Source organism: Leptonotus elevatus, chromosome 1, assembly GCF_054856555.1.
Source record: "Leptonotus elevatus isolate MCC_2025b chromosome 1, RoL_Lele_1.0, whole genome shotgun sequence".
Lineage (NCBI taxonomy): Eukaryota > Metazoa > Chordata > Actinopteri > Syngnathiformes > Syngnathidae > Leptonotus > Leptonotus elevatus.
This window is the reverse complement of record NC_141239.1, coordinates 13854326-13871995: the sequence shown is the minus strand read 5'-3', so window position 1 is coordinate 13871995 and position 17670 is coordinate 13854326. Positions and strand designations below refer to the sequence as shown.

The following is a 17670-nucleotide window of genomic DNA, read 5'->3' as shown; positions in this document are numbered from 1 at the left end:
AGTTGCCGACAACATGGATCATCTTCCTTTAATGGCCTTCGCTAATTGGATGATCATTTTCTGATGATTTTGTAGGGGCCAGGTGGGATACTCAGGCCGGGGTGATCACAGAAGCACGTTTAAAGGAGCTGACCCCGGCCATGCCCGTCATCTCTGTCCGGGCTGTTCCCAACGACCGCCAGGAGACCAGGAACATCTACGAGTGTCCTCTCTATAAGACCAAGATCAGAGGGCCCACCTATGTTTGGACTCTGAGCCTGAAAACAAGGGAACGGCCTGCCAAATGGGTCCTGGCCGGAGTGGCTTTGCTGCTTAGCGTGTGACTCAACTGGGGTCATTTCTATATATATATATATATATGGTTTTCCATCTGTGTTTGTGTAAAATGCCCATTTATGTCTCCTCATTCATTTATAACAAAAAGCAGTAATATATACAAAGGCTCGAATCGTATAAGTCTTCTTTTTTTTTATTGAAAAATGAAAATGGCAAAAATTCACACACACAAGATTACAGTTACATCTGATCAAAATCTACTCAAATCTACATACTAAGCAGAAAACACACACATACAGTATGTTATGCAGTACAGTAAATTACACAGGTGAAGCCTTTAACATTGACAGTAATCATCACTTTGTTTCTTTTCTCTTCACAGTACATACACAAAGGTTGACTTTATTGCTTTTGATAAAAAAGGAACATTTGAACAAATAAAAGTTTTGTAACTAAACACGCACACCGTTTGTGTTTTGGTGGCGTGTCTTCTAATCGCTGTCGGACCAGTCGAGCTCCATCATGTCCATGGCGGCGGTGGCCATGTTGATTTTGGATCCGTGTCGCACGCTGCAGCTCTTCACAGAGTTCTGATTGGATGAGGCCCGCATGCTCACCTGCACCCCCGAGTGACCCCTGACCCCCATCTCACCCCTAACCTTCACCACCCCCATGTCCCCCATGTTCACGTCCATGTCGCCTAGCCTGTCCATCTCCCCCATGCCGTCCAAGGACAGCATGTCCTCCAAACCCCCTAAACTGCCACTGAGACCTTTAAACATGGCGGGAAGCCTCCCTCCTTCAAGCCCTCCCTCGTCCACTTTTTCAGACTCCCACCCGCCGTCTTTCTCACCCTCGGCCTCTCCGAAGCCGCCCGAGTAGCCTCGGACGATGGTGGTCACCCTGCTCCTCTGCATACCCCCTCTCTCCACGTCCCCCTCCTCCCACGTCCTCTCCTCCCGCTCCAATCTCCCCCCTGGGAAGCTTCTGAGCGTCACCTGCACCCTCCCTCCCTCCATGCTGCCGCCTTCATCCCTCTGGCCCCAAGCCTTCTCCTCCAGGGTGCCCTCCTCTTCCTTGTCCTCCTCTTCGAACCTCCCCTGCAGGCCTCGGAGCATGACGTGCAGCCGCCCGCTGTCCAGAGAGCCCACCCCCCGTTCCAGAACGGCACAGCCCCCCTTCTCGCTGTCGCCGTTGCTCAGAGTGCGGAGGAGGCAGCTGACGCCCGCGCTGCTGACGCCCGCGCTGCTCAGCCCCGCGCTGCTCAGCCCCGCGCTGCTCAGCCCCGCGCTGTTGGAGTCTTGAGAGTGCGAGCGGAAGAAGGAGCCAGTGGAACCGATGGACATTGGTGCGAAGAACTGACAGGAGGGGAGAGAGAGACGAGTGTCAACATTTGAATGATTTTGAAAGAGTGTACTTTAAAAACAGTTGGGCAAAAAATACCTCAAATTGGGTGAAGAACGGACCGACCCAACTTTTTGAATTATTAAACCAAAAAGTTAAGTCAAATTAATAACTGAAAAGCAACCCAAAATTGGTTATTATAAATGGGTTATTACTAAAAAAAAAAAAAATGTTGGGTCAAATTCAATTAATAATCCAGTTGCTTGGTTCGTTATTAATTTGACCCAACTTTTTGAATTGATTAAATAATTGGGTCAAAAATGAGGCAACCCAACTTTTTGGGTTTTATAACTCAAAAACTTGGGTCAAATTAAATTAATAACCCACAAATCGACTCAAACATTTTTTAGGTTGTTTGTGGGTTATTCATTTCCCAACTTTTTGGATGAATTGAATAACCCAATTCCATTTAACCAAAAATTATTTGAACCAACTTTTTGAGCTATTTAACCCAAAAGGTTGGGTCAAATTAAATTAATAACCCACAAAGCGAGCCAAAGCAATGTTATTTCTTTTTTTTTTTGGTGGGGGGGTATTTGACCCAACTTTTTGGGTTATTTAAATAACGGTCCTTTTTGACCCATTTTGGGTTATTTTTGACCCAACTGGTTTTGTCAACGTGCGTTACAACCTGTAGCCAACGCTTCTTCACTAGCAGCCAGTTTAGAACATTTTGACATTTTCAAGACCCAAAAACTGAATCTATCAAATGATAGAGAAAATGTACAGTAATCGACATGTCAACTTTTCATTAACAAATATACTTGTCAATGGCAGTGAATTAGTTAAAATAAGATGTTCGATATAACTTTTTTTCAGATCAATACCAGTGTGAGTCCTCTTAAGTAGGCATCGATACCAAGTACCGATACCACAAGTACATTTTGATACATCAAATTTCCCAACCAAAAAAATGACGATCATTTTAAAGAAAGACCAGCATTGGTACTTAACATTGCATAAAATTAAATTGATTTTCTATTATTCTCATTTCTAATCTAATTGCAAAACAGCCACAAAAACTCAGACAATACTGTTATCGGATGCCTTCACAATTACGATACTACGGGCGCTCGCCCATCCTTAATATCTTTTTGCACGCATATTGCTGTCAGGCGAACATGTCAAAGTCCAAATATGGTTAATTTAATATTTATTCACAAATCAATAGCACATTGTGTGTTGTTTATACAAATTATTAACCAATTTAAACAGCTTGAGAACAAATCTATTACCTCGCTCAAACGTTTGAGCTGTTTGCCTCGTCCCTCACTCTGCGGGAGCCGTGCGCGTTGTACCGCCTCAAGAATGAAAGTTTGGATATATTTTAGATAATAACGAGTGTCAATCTGATACATTTGAGTTAATCAGTTTTGTTAAAAATGAATTGCTGTAATGCTTCGGTGCAGAAAGAACCAGTCCCCCATTAAGGTAATTTTGTGCGCAAGTTCATTTCCACCTATTTCGCTGCTTAGTCAGCTCATCGGTTCATGTAAATATGTATCAAGGCCCTAAGACATTTTAAAAAGAGTTTGAGGAGATGATATAGAAACATTTGATTGCTTTTATGAAGCTTTTGATTGGTTGTGGGGGGTGAATTGCAGCAATCAATAAAGCGTGAATAATCCTTTTTAGTTCCCAATGAGATGAAGTTTGGACACGACTTGACCACGCGACTCACTGGCGACATGTTGGAGCGATCCATGAGTAAGGAGGTGGGGCTGGGAGTCATGTTGGATCTTTCCATCAGCCGCTCCTCCCACAGCCGAAGCCGCCTCTCCCGCTCCTCCAGCTCCTTCTCCTTGGAGTACAGCTCCCTCTCCAGCTTCCGAAGGCGCTCCAGGGTCGACTCAATTTCACACCTGGAAGATGTGCATGCTACATGTCATTTTTACAGGCATGCAAATCTGTCAACATGGAAAATTTTAATATCATTTCATTTGGAAAATGCGGATCGTAATTAAAATGGTATGTGTTCATTTCAGGCCAACTCTGAGAGATAAGTGCCTCTAATGTGAGAAAAATGAATTTTGGAACCCAAACCGTGACTCAATATTGCATCCATAAAGTGCCAACTGACTCTTAGCTGTAGCATCATCTAAGACCACAAGAGGCCGCTAGAGCCCCAGTGATCAAATCCTGCATTCCAAATCACTTGATCTAATATTCTCAGGGCCACCAAGAGAAATTAATGGTGTTGCCATTCTTTCCTGAGTGTGCTTTCATGCTTCATTCATCCCACAACAAAAGGCAATGCTGTAAATATGCGCAGAATCTCACACCTTCCTTCCTCTTCCTCACCCCTTATCTATATCACAATTGCTGCCAAGTGCCCTCATCCCCCCCCCCCCTCCCCCCTCGCTCACATGCGGCCTACACTTTCTGGCTGTTTCCCGTCACGCCTGTGTGTTTGTCTCCGTTGGAGCCTCAACAGCAAGGGAGCAGAGGAATCTTTACCGTGAACACTTAGCACGGGGGCTTATTTTAGATTGCAGCAGTACAGGGGCAGTGATACGCAGTTCAGTAACCCATACAACTCGATATCTATCATGAGGTTCTGAAAAAGGCAACAAATAACATTTGCCTCTCTCTCACACACACACGCACAAAACTCTCATACTCACCACAACACCACTCACACGACACTTTACAGAAATGGAACTTATTGTCATGGCAAGGCCAATCAATATTCAACATTTAAGATGCTTTCATTTTCGAGCTTCCTTTCAAACACACAATTTTTCACTTCCACAAAAAGGGTCACAGAAAAAAATATTATTTTTTTTCCCTTGAGAATGGGGGAACAATGAGGGGGAATAAGAGAGCTTTTTTGATGTATGAGAGTGTTTTTTTGTGAGTGAGTGAGAGTGAGAGTGAGAACAACCAGTGTTATTGGTGTGAACATTTTATTTCATACGTGTGAATGCTTGGTCAGTGCATAAATGAGATTTTTTTGGTTAGCGAGAGTTTCTTGTTGCGAGCGTGAGTTTTTTGGGGGTGAGTGTAGGACTTTTTTGGGCATAAGAGAGATTATTCTTGTGTGCGTGCGTGCATGTGAGAGTGAGAGAGAGAGAGAGAGAGAGTAGTTTTTTTTGGTATGTGTTTGTGAGTGTAAGAGGTGCTTCCAGTGAGCATGAGAGACATTTTTAATGCATGTGATACTTTATTGGGGGAGACTGTGAATGTTTTTGTGTATTTCATAGTTTTGGCGTAAGAGGTTTTTGGAATGTGTGACTTTCTTTTTTCTGCTTGTGAGATTTTTTTCTGGACTGTGTGAGAGGTTTTTTTGGTGCAGTAAGACTTTTTTTTGTACTTGAGTATTTTTAGATAGCGTGAGAGAGTGTTTTAGTGTGTGTGTGCGTGTGTGCACCTCCACTGGTCCTTGTTGTGCAGAAAGGAGTTGCACTGGTCAGGTAGCCTGCTATCATTCGCCATCGTCTCCAAGGTTACCAGCACCTGTTTGAACTGCGGCCGCTCCTGTCAACACAAATGCGATGAAATAAATAAATATGTCTTGTGTGATAGATTCCATCATATGACATTATTTATGAGATTGAGATATGATTGAGCAAATGATGCCTGACGCACGAGTTCACCTTTGGCTCGGCTTGCCAGCACTTCCTCATCAGTTCTGCGAAACTTGCCGGGCAGCTGGTGGGGATGGTCAGCCTCTACGCAAATTCACACAAAAAAAAGAAGAAAGGATACACTGACTGATTACAGGAAGTTATTGAAACGTTTAAAAACTTGATGTCTTTGCATATATACTTAAATATTTTTGCTCTTACTAAAAAGGTGCGTTTTTAAATTAAAAGTTGTTCCCACAAGTTACCTTCTGGGTTGTCTCTCTTCTTTACTGATCAGGCCTCATTTGGTCCATTTTAGTCCATATTTTATGTTAATATTAGGGCTGTCAGGTGATTAATTTGTTTTAATCCTAATTATTCACATGACTTCAATAATTAATTGCACATTTTAAAGTTTTCATACACTTGTTAACATAAAAGTGAAAAAATTATTCATAATAATTCATAAAATTGAGTAAAAAAAAAAAGTGCTGTACTGTAAAAAAAAACAAAAAAAAAACAAGTGTGATATTGATTTGGGTCGAGGTAATTTTTCTGCTACTAGATGGCATAATTGAATTTTAAGACATTAACAGCTCAGTGCATTTTCTTTTCATATTAAGAACGATCTAATCTTTAACATGAAGTAATTTAAGAAATTCTGCATTTTTAAAATTGTCAAATACAACTTGACAAGCGTCTCCACAAATATATGCATTATTATTAAATTGATTACTGCTCATTTTTGACGTGGATATGTCTGCTGCGTTGCGACTTGACTTCCGCCAATACAGGCTTTCCAAGTAAGTGGCGGTCATTAATTGCGCGTTTAAAAAATTCTGGCATTAAAGAAACTTTAAATTAACTTAAAATGAACGCACTCATTTTGACACCCCTAGTTAAAAAAATTATATCCCTTGTTTTATTTGTTTACGACTTGTATTATGAGCAGGCATGTTATGTGTTTTAAATAGGACCTGTCACTGGCTGCCAGTGTAGGATGGCTCATATAAAATGTATATTCTGTTTTAGAATGACATTTGTTGATACAGAGATAATGTAACCTTCTATTCTTATACATTGTCCCTGTTTAATAAATCAATAAATGCCTGTGTACTTCATGCTAAAAAAATTGTTACTTGATCAAGTAACAACTTCAAATCCAATGACTTCTTACCTTAATGGAAAAATGAGCTAAAATCTACAAAGGAAAGAAATGTTTACACTCAACACAAATGTTAACATAATTAAATTTTAATAATGGGTAATATTAGTTTAAAAAAAATTATTTACTGCAGTAGAGTAGTACTGAACTTGTGCCCTCTGGTGGTATGTGATAAAAACACAGAATTTTTTTTTTTTTATAGATATTATTTTTTTTCGTTATTTAGAACAGTTCAGATATATTTAAGGCTAATTTAAATTGGATCATTATTTTACTACAGTGAATATTTTTGTTATATTTTTGTTATATTTAAATGTTAATACTGTACATATTGTTAGTGGATGTAAATAATATTAATAAAAGTAATAAAAATCTGTCACATTTTTTTTGTGCTTACTATACTTTTTTTTACAATGATGTTAAACCGTATGAACCAATAGATGAATGCCACCCCCACCCCCCAAAAAAAAACTGTTTCGCTGCCAGGTCTGAATGAGTCCAGACAGCTCCATCGTACCGTTCAGTAAATGGAAACTGTTTTCTCTGGGGATTAATCCTAAAATATCAGCCACTCGGCACGGAGAGAGCGAGATCAAGTAGGAGGGTCAGGAGGGGAGAGGTGGTGAAGCAACATGGTGGGGGCGGAGGGGGACAGAGAGACACTGGGAAAGAGGAGGTGGGGGGGGGGTTATTTAGGGAGAGAATTTGGAGATCCGCCAACATCTACAAGGAATCATGTTCTCTGGGTTGTTTGTTGGCCTCCGCCGCGCGCGTGTGCGTGTCTTAGCGCTTGTATGGTAGTCAACTAAAACGCACAAGTCGTATAAACATCATCCCCAATAAACGTCTTGAATCGCCTTTCTTCTTCTTTTTCTCCTCAAGCTGTAAAAGTAGCAAAAGTGCAGCGAGCGGCCGAGCTCCACCGCTTGCGTATCCAGCAGACCTTACAAGAGCACGCCTCTGACATCAGGACTAAAAATACACGCCGGCTTCGGCAGCTCACAGTGGAAACCATGAGAGCATCGCATTGTTTGTGCGGCCTCCTCAAATGTTGTCGATACAACTCCACATGTTCATAGTGTGTCCGCGCCGTGTGCGTGTGTGTGTGTGCGTACCTCTTGTTTCTCCACCACCAGCCACGCCACCTGCAGCCCCTCAAAGCCCTTGAAAGGTACTTCACGAGTCAGCATCTCCCACAATACCTGCCCACAGAGCACAACACGGCAACAACAACAAAAATGCTTAACTGACATAAAAGAATGAGACCAACTTAAGAGAAAGCTTTTTCCATCATTAATGTCACCTATATAACATGTACAACTCAATTGAAACAAAAAAATTGAGAGGGAAAGTGAAAAGTTGCAGAAGTGTTCACACCCTCCTATATATAGGGGATGTGGCTGTGTTCCGAATAAACCAGTCAATTTAAACGTTGTGTTAAATCGTAGTCAGCACACACCTGCCGCCATTTAAAGTGCCTCTAATTAAACCCAACTAAAGTTCAGATGTTCTAGTAGGCTTTTCCTGACTTTTTTTTTGTGCTTCCGTTGCTCTCATTACCTAGTAGATAGTCAGTTAGATACAGTTACTTAGTCACATAGTTGAAGGTACATAGTTTGTTAATTAATTAGTTACAGTTACGTAGCAGGTAAGGGCACTTAGGCACAGCTAAAGTTAAAGTGTTACATTTACATTTTCACAGATACTTAGTTACAAGCCCAGGATGTGGCCGTGTGCACAGTTTACCAGTCACTTGTAAAATCATGTTAATTGGCAGCACACACCTGTCACTATTCAAAGTGACTCAAATAAAGTTCAGATTTTACTGGATTATGGAACTGGAATTTGCAACTGCTCATAAATCCCTGAGGCTGCGTGTCTAGCTGAAGAAAAGCAGTGCTAAAGCATGATCCTGGCAGCCAACAGCCAAAGTGATAATCATTAGTGAAAATAGGAACAGATTTAAGGACTTAATTTTAAATAAAACATCAGCACCTTCATTGATTTCTTTTTAGGAAAGTGAAACATTAATATTTTCTATTCTGCTTAAGAAATTAACGACAAAGTGACCGTTGAATTATTATGCTATAAAATTACACAAATAATAGCATTTGTTATAGACAAGCTCTATAAATTCTGCTGGAATTTGTCAATACCACTCTAGACATAAATTAACGGATTAGGCAAGAGGTATAGTTGCACTTCTTGTCCGTACCTAATAAATTATTTCTAGTAATTACCCCATTATATTAAATACGCGTCCCTAATCATGAATTTTATCATGCATTTTTTTTCTCTTTGACACAGGTATGCTGCCCAACTAAAAATGGAAAAACTGACATTTTCGTTGCCGTATAAAAGTTCGATCATATAATTGCTCCATGTCTCGACGCTGAAAACCTTCCAAATGGAGGACATGCTCCGCGTTGACACATTGATGAATAACAGAACACAGCACTGCCCTTGTTGCATGTCCAGGGCTCTACAACCCTTCTCCAGCAAATTTATCGTGACCAGCGGAGACACATTACTCACATACCTCACATTCTCAACCTAAATAGATTTATCAGAAATATGTCTCAAGACAAGTGCATGCGGACAGTTGCACTAAATCGGCAGTTTTTGAAATCACTTTCTGGCTTAAATTAGGACTCCGTCATCAAATTTTGAAAACCTTTGGTCTGTAGCTATGATAAATGAGTGAGTAAGTGTTTGACATGTTTCAGAAATATAAGTCATCATATATAACAAAGCGCCTGGGGAACCGTATTCTCAGTTGATATAATAAATATGAAGTCTCATAAAGAAGTATCTCACCACGCCATATGAGTACGTGTCACAAGTCTCCGAGACAGGCAGACTCTGAATGACCTCAGGAGCCATCCAGGGAAAGGTGCCCACCACAGTCATGTGAGTGGTGTGGGACAAGAACTTGGATGCACCAAAGTCACAAATCTGCATTTAAAAAACAAAAACATTTATTTCACAACATGCATTGACGGAAAGGGTTTAGCATTTCAGTAAGATTTTTTTTTTTTTTAATTCACCTTAAGCACTTTGTCTGCTGTCATGACCACTGAAATGAACAACACAGGATTAGAATAATAAAATAAAAAATTCAAAGCCACATTGTCAGCATGTGGAAATGGAAGAGGAGATGATTACCATTCCGTGACTTGAGGTCTCTGTGGATGACTTTGATGGGAGCCTCTGCATGGAGGTAATGCATTCCTAATAACAATTACAATTGATAACATCATCAAGAACACATCATTGCACTTTTATGAGAGTTAAATAAATTTACTTGATTGAAAGTGACAATATTAACTTTTTAAAGTTACTAATTGCCCTGGCTGCTGTGACTACATTATCAAAAAGTAATAATAAAAAGACAAGAAAGGGGTGAGAAATAAAGAAGAATGTGTGGACTGGAGACTTTGCGCGGGGACTCTCCATGTTTTACTTGTCCAGCTGCAGGTACATATAAAACTACACATATTAACATCTGTGTTTGAAAGGTGAGTTTATCACCACTTTTCGATTTTCAATTGACTGTATATTCTAAAAAAAATTATTTCAACCAAATAAGTATAACGCTAGATGCTACCAACATAGCATGTGGCTAACATTGTTTACAGTGCCTGCTAGCACTGCACTGCATTTGGTTGAAGCTGTATATGCGGTCGCTTCTCTATTATTTTTTTATTACGACTACGCACTTTGGGATTCACAATAGTGGATGTTAGAGGCGTGACTTGGTCAAATATTCTTGTTTGGGGGAGTCGGGGGTGGCGGGAGATTAGTGAAGTCTGGCTAACTTTGAGGCTAAGATTAGCTACTGTATCTGTAATGAAATGTTTGAATAGTGTCACGTGAGTGCATCAAATACCTTTAGCCATCTGTATGGCCCACATCATGATCTGCTCCATGTCCATCTCCTCACTCTGCTCACTGGACAGGTACTCATAAAGAGACCCTCCACTGGCATATTCTGTACACAGAACACATGCAGTCATAGTAGCGTTTCTTTACATGGATATTAGCCCTCCCCATTCAACTCCCACAATATGACGTAAGGTCTGACAGTTTTCAGTATCACTGGGTCTGACTAGATGGTGACTAATAAAGCAGCTCTTGACCAATGCAAGTCATGCTTCATCATTACAACATGCGGGTATCAGTTTCAAATGTCCTGCCAGAAAAAGCAGCAATAACTCAAGAGTCAAATTGTACATCTCGTAGTGGACAAATTACTGCGGCGTGACTTGTTTGTTTTCACGAGAGATGCTTAGGTCTTCGAGTGTAAACTTAAACAGTCAGGACAAAAACACAATGTAAGGCTTGTGAGATTTAGCTTGGATAAAGTGTAGTAATAACAAGGCAGATTTCTGTTTCAGGCATACTTATTATTTAGGGTTGAATCTAACTACCGTTTGTCCTTATTTTCTCACATTTGTGCTCAATGTGTCGCTACAATACTCTATCTGAAATTGAATCCTTCGCTTTCTTCAAAAAATAATAGATAGAAAAACATGGCTCAGTAATAATTAAAATGTTTTCAAGTGAAAAAAATAATACAGTAATAAAAAGGGACAGAGTGAGCTAATAATACCAAAAGCCCATATGCATACTGTATTCCTCGAATATTCAGATAAAATCTAACTTTAAGGTTGTTTTGGAGTTTAGGGTTCTTCATGTGAATTTCTGACCCCAAAAATGTTTGAGGATGAACCGTTAGTGACAAATAATAGCAAGTGAAAACTTCCTTCTTAATCCAAAAAAAGCAAACTTTCAAAGCATTTTCCAGCAATGACTTTTTCCATTAACACTGTAGAGTGGTGCCTTGAGATACAAGTTAAATACGTTCTGTGCTGGAATAATATTCATAGCTTTAAATATTTGAATCAAAAAATCGTCTTTCACCAGTGAAACAAATACAAATGTTACTGATATGTTCCAGCCAGTGGGTTCGTCAAGGACAACAAATATACATATACCTGTGATTATAAACAGTTCTGAACATTTGGGCATTTCTGATATTTTCGCAATGCAACGCACCTTACGCGGTGAAAACAAACGGTGTATTGCTTTTGCCTGTGACTAGCATACATACCAGGCAGATTGTTATAGTAGTCAAACGACATTTCATCACATTTTGAATTTAAAATAATCCTCACGAATCAAATTACAATGATTTTCAATTAGCAAAAAGATTGCTTTCACCAAGTTAATGCCGCATTCAAAGAAGGTAGGAAGTCGGATTGATCCCATTCGAATTGTCCCACTTCCGAGGTAAACAACAAAGTGTGGCTGATTCCGATAAATTGTTTGTTGTTCTGGTTAAAGCCGTGTTCAAATACTGTTGTGTTGTTATAACGCAGCAAAACTGTTGATATGCGATAGCGCGTCCATTGCGTTTTAAATCATGTGTTAGCATTAAGCTAGCTGACGTTCCTAAGATAAACTTACATGGTTGTTACCAAACACATTTGTTATACGTTTGGTTTGACAGCTGCTTTACTAAAGACTCTCTTTTGGGGAAAGAATTGTTTACTGCTTGCTGTGAAGTCAGATGATTTGAGTTCGCTGCCACCATCTAGCACTTGATAATAAAAAAAATTGTATGTCAAAAGTTGGTTGAGTGATGGCTCGCTTCTCGAAAAACTCGCAAGTCGGGTCACTCGTATCTCAAGGCTACTAATAATTGTCCGTCTGAATAAATCTTGGCTAGGATTCAAGTTCTGGAGTTATCTTAGTAGAAGACACCAAATGACAGGATGGACACACAGACACACTCACACCGAAAGAGTCAGACCTGTGACGATGCCATAGTTGGGAGATTCCAGCACGGCTCCATAAAACTGAATGATGTTCTTATGACTCAGGACACTGAGAATCTCAGCCTGCATGAGAAGACGAGCCAAGACAGAGAGAGACATAATTAACCTCCTCCTCTCCCGTCACTTCAGTGAAGAAACTTGATCTTTGAGATAATCACGTATAAATCATCAGCTATCTATGCCAGCAACCTTTCGCGAAGTTTTGTTGTTGTTGTTGTTGTTTTTGCTATACTGCATCTACTTTTTTTTTGTAATAGGCAGTTTGTGGAGTTAACAAAAAATAATAATGACTATTACAGTAGTCAAGATGTGACCAAATAGATATACAATCAATACATACACCATCAGCAATACATAATGATCATAAATTAGAAAGAAAAATTATCACCATATGGCGCCTAGAAGACTTTCTTTCCCACATCACTAAAAAGTTTTTTTTTAATAAAGTAATTGCAAGCAGAGAATGTACATGCAAACAGCAAAATGTATGACCTTGCTGACAGGGTGGACATTTTTGACTAATGTTAGCATTAGCAACAAGCACATATTGGACCTTGACTTACAAACAAGATCTTTAGAAAGCTGAATGTCTACTGTTTAACAAACGTATTTCAAACGTATGAAAGGTTTTTACATCAACTGTTATGTCACTACGACAGAATGGACACGTTGAGCTTGACAGCAACCAACTCCAATCATAGCGTAATGAAAAAGATGAAATATAAGAGTCAGCATTTATTCTGCAGCTAACCGTTTTTTCAACCCCCAATGAATAAAGACAAAATGTTGTCAGTTATGTCACTGCAAACATCTGTGAGCAATTCCCCATAACGACAGGGTGGACAGCAATTTCAGTGACACATTCACAATGTTCAAGATATGATGTTAAAAATAGAATTTGCATGATGAAAATGGCTTATTTTTGGTATCATTTAACCTTATTACACACACTGTAATAAGCAAGAAGTATGTGAGTCATGTAATAAATGGTATCAAATGAAGGACACGCATTTGAAGAGATGTGTGCAGATGTTTAGCCATTCATTATTACATTACATTACATGATGGCGGCATGATTGTCTTGAGGACACCATAAGTACTTTATAGTGATATAAACCTTACAATACACAAACTAAGATGTTAAACTGAGATTTTTTTTTTCTCCTAATGTCAAATATGTAGCTTGGCCCAATAAAGGCTGGGAAATGCTGCCTTAAATGAAGCAGCCTCTGCAAATGTCAAATAAGAGTCTGTTGCCCGGCAACGGAACAACGACTCATCCGTTCTGCTCAATTGCGCCAAAAACATGCATCTCACGCCTGCCTTTTTGTCTTGAACGCGTTCATATGCCGAATGACTTCTCTGCACCGCAGCTCATGTGCAGCAGCCGTCCTTTTGCAAATCCGAACGTACTTTGGAGCTCCACAACCCGAGTTAAAACGAAGCACCCGTTTACATTAAGCGTCGCAGGAATGTGTTTGAAGGATTCCTTCCATTAGCCCGCACCGACGGTTGACCTCGATGCACACGTTTTTCCATATCTGCCCACTGAGAAAGAAACAAGCCTGACAATGAATCAGCTCTTTGTTTTACCTCCATCATCAAACGTACTTTACACCACATTGTTTTCTTGCGCTGCCGCAACAATACCGACATGCGCCTTCGCACACAGGTCAGCCAACTTCCTGCCACGGAGGTTAACAACGCCTGTACTATTTTGATATTAATAGCACGGCTGGAAATTGTGAGTGGATTCCGCACCAGAGTCTGACGTCAGCACGTCCGCACATTTTGCCCAAATGTACAATCGGAGGAACCTGGCATAAGTCATGTCTTCTTCCATTAAGTGCTGGGAGGGCGGGGAACACACACAGAGGTATGTTTTAGATAAACACATGGCTGAGAACAGGAGAGGAGGGGGCTCTCTGGGAATCTAGGAAAGGATTCTTGCTCTGGTTTGAAGCCTCAGAGGAAGCTTTTGATTATTTTATGGTTTCAGTATCGCCAATGTTTGCTATTAACAGTGAGTGTCTGTGTATGTCCTACCTCTTTGTCAATCTTCAGAAGCTTCTTTACTGCCACTTCCTTGTCTTGGGATATCCACAGGGCCCGGTAGACGCTCCCGAAGCTGCCTCCTCCGCAGTTCTCATAGTAGAGCAGGTCCTCGTGCTTTATCTGCACAAACGACGAGCCGGGGGACGACATGGCATACTGGCTCTCACACGCAAGCGCACACGCACACTCACATACATACGCACACACACACACACACACAGGTGCGCAACACACTCTCGCCCAGTGTGTGCACGCTCGACCCGCACCGTGACCTCAGGACGCAGAAGATGAGGACTGAGAATGAGCGTTGTCAGTCAGTAAGTTAGCAGGGGCGATAGTCACTGAGAAGAAACCAGAAAGTGCTGGAAAGGGCGAGGGGAGGGCTGGTGGACGGGGGTTTGGGGACTGTAAAAAGTCTGCAGGAGGCATGGCCTGGCTTTTTAGTGCAAGGTGTTATATTGCCGAGTAGTGGAGGGTGGTGGAATTACAATGCAGAGCACACACTAAATGCAATGATGAAAGGATAGTGAGTGAGTGTGTCTCAAATACAAATACTTTAATACTGGACTTAAGATGTTTGTAATTAGAATCAGATTTATTGGCTAAGTATGTAAAAACACGCAAGGAAATTTTGTCCTAAAAAAACAAACAAAAATAACAATGAGGAAGACAGAACAGGAAGCCTGGTGGTTCGTTAGTTAGCGCCCCTAGTTTCTAAAATTGGGTGTGGGGGGGGGGGGGCACATGAGAAAAGGATGGATACACTGTGTCTTCTGACAGATTAACATCTTGCATTCAAGGATTCTCCATCTATTTTTTACAGTAATCATTAGCTGCGTTTTCAAGCCAAAGCTAGCTAATTCTTGATTTAAAAAAAACATGTGACATGCACAGGTGGATAGAGTAACCAATAATTGTACTCTAGTACTGTTATGTTAGAATATGACACTAAAAGAATATGACTAACTAAAAGTGAAAAGTAGTCCTCCAAATAAAACAAATAATAAAAATATATAATAAAATTTAATGGGGGGGGCTCAAATAGTGAGTACCTGGCAAGTAACGTCTGATTTATTTTCATTATCATCAAATGGACAAAAATATAAAATAGGAATGTGAAACTACAAATATCCCTCAATGATACCAATGTAAAGACACAAAAAAGCTACTCAACGCAGAAAATTCCACTTTGAATTGCTACTGCCAAAAAATTTAACTGCACACACTATTTTTCACACACGACATCACAGCCGCAGACAAAGGGCAGGAAATTCAAACCCGAATCCAGTCTAAAAATTATTCGCCAGAGGCTTGCTAAGGTGTTAATCTACTAATTAGAAGATGTTTCAATCATAAGTGGTCAAATAAAAAGGATTTTGTTAAGATATTTTGGGGCAAATTGTTACAAAAAGCAGCTTTAATAAAAGAACAAAAACTAAGGTAAATTCAGTCACAAGAAATGATCTTACATTAATACAGAAGGATCAGCTCAATAGGCTCACAATAGGGTTAGATTATAGTCATAAGCCCGTGAAAGACGAAAATCCATATATGATCGACGGCCGTTGAAATGGAATGGAATGGGTGGGGAAAAAATGTAAGCACCCCCAACAAAATTCTTAAAATAACAGTGATACATTTCTAATATGCATTTTCAACGAAAAAATATTATTTAAAAATATTGACAAACACTGACAAAATATGCATACACTGTGGATTCAACAAAGTGCAATTTGTATTCTTGGCCAGCTGGTTTGATTCCACAGAATCAAGTTCCAAGTGAAGTTCTTGCAGGCTGAAATGCTGACATTTAGACAAAAGTATGAACTATGCACACTTAGGTAAAAGTAGTAGGTAGAAGATTGTTTTTTTGTCAACTTATCAAAACTGTTATTGTATATTACTGACAGTACTACTTTCTTTTACCTGTACTTCCATACAGGAGCTTGCTCAGTACTTTTAATTTCTTTTTTTGAAGACGACGTTGTGTACTTGTACGCAAGTACAGAGTGTGACTACTTCTGCCACCTCGGTGTCTCAGTTACGGTTTGCTGCGTGCACTCTGCAGCACACTCGCTGTTCAAATATGGTCAGTGGCATCCAGGGCATTCCTTTTTCCTGGATGAGTGTGGCTATATAAAGCTCTCTCTACACTGCCTGAGTGCACACTCAAACACGCACACACACACACACACACATACGCACGGACACACACTCCCAGACCATAACGTGACAGTAAATCAGTTAGCAACAAGCATGGCTACCACAAATTGTGCATCCGCATGGAAGTGTGCGTTACTCATCCCAACAGGAATGAGCCCCGTGACATCAGCAGGCAGGAAAGCCGTTTGACATGACTGGGGGGGTGGGGGTGGGATCAGCTGTTTGGACTTCTCAGTGGTATACATTAATTGAGCACTACAAGGGGGCCTCTTAATTAAGGATTTAACCAGAACAAGAATTGTAAGAGGCAAATAACAAAACAACAAATATACAGTTAAGTTCTAAAGTCATTTTCAAACAGGATTTTTAACATCAACACTGTAATATGTCATGTCTATTTAAAGACATACTGTACGTAGTAGTATATTCTTATCTTAGGTTTACTGGATGAGTCCCACGATATATAACTACATTTGCATCATGTAGGGCAGATTCACCACACAATACAAATTATCTAAATGATGTTGGGAAGAAAAATAAAATAGAAATATTTTCATTACCAAAATAAAATAAAAATAAAACGAGATATTTTACATTTATAAAACAAAATATAATTACAGCACAAATGTCATCCGTCTTCATCTTTGTTAATTATTATCATACATGAGCTTTTGGGGTTTATTTTGAATATATTTATTTCGGGATTTACTGCACAGCCGTACAGAAGAAGGAAGGTCAAATTGTAATTTGGGAATTGTACAGTAGTTTGCTTTATGACATAATACATAATGACTTTTTTTTTTCGACAAATTCTCCATCCATCCATACATCCTTCATCCCTCCCTCCATCCATCATCCGAACCGCTTTTCCTCCATATATGATTTTTTTGGAACCAAAAACTAAAACTAATATTAAAATTAATTAAACTTAAGTCAGACAAAGGATCTTCAAAAAATAAAATAAAAAAAAGTAATTTGACAAATACTCCATATATATATATATATAAAGAAAAACTAACACCAATGAAACTAAAGTATCAAAGTATCTTCCCAAATTTTTTTAGCTAACAAATATTAACAAGCCCGCTCTTAAATCTCATTCAAAGTAACTCAATTTAAAAAATCTAAACAAAAAATGTATTTAAGTGCTTTGTGACAGCTGCAGCTGTTTGAAAGCACGATGACTTGACTAGAGTCAGAA

The 17670-nt window shown here is 39.6% G+C and overlaps 2 protein-coding genes across 2 annotated transcripts in view; one reads left to right on the top strand and one right to left on the bottom strand.

The window, feature by feature from the left end:
- Positions 1-697, top strand: part of dnah9l (dynein, axonemal, heavy polypeptide 9 like) — a 42221-nt gene extending 41524 nt beyond the window's left edge. Inside the window, exon 70 of the mRNA XM_086075597.1 lies at positions 76-697. Coding sequence (XP_085931723.1) covers positions 76-323 — 248 coding nt within the window. The 3' untranslated portion in view covers positions 324-697. The remainder of the gene's footprint in view (positions 1-75) is intronic.
- map3k20b (mitogen-activated protein kinase kinase kinase 20b) lies at positions 449-17630 on the bottom strand. The gene is made up of 11 exons (XM_086075636.1): positions 14298-17630; positions 12227-12314; positions 10301-10402; positions 9577-9642; positions 9459-9487; positions 9229-9366; positions 7527-7613; positions 5277-5351; positions 5051-5157; positions 3362-3542; positions 449-1634 (listed from the first exon to the last, which is right to left on the bottom strand). The coding sequence occupies exons 1-11, from the start codon at positions 14454-14456 to the stop codon at positions 768-770; spliced, it is 1899 nt and encodes a 632-aa protein (XP_085931762.1). The 5' UTR covers positions 14457-17630; the 3' UTR covers positions 449-767.
- Positions 17631-17670: the final 40 nt, after the last annotated feature.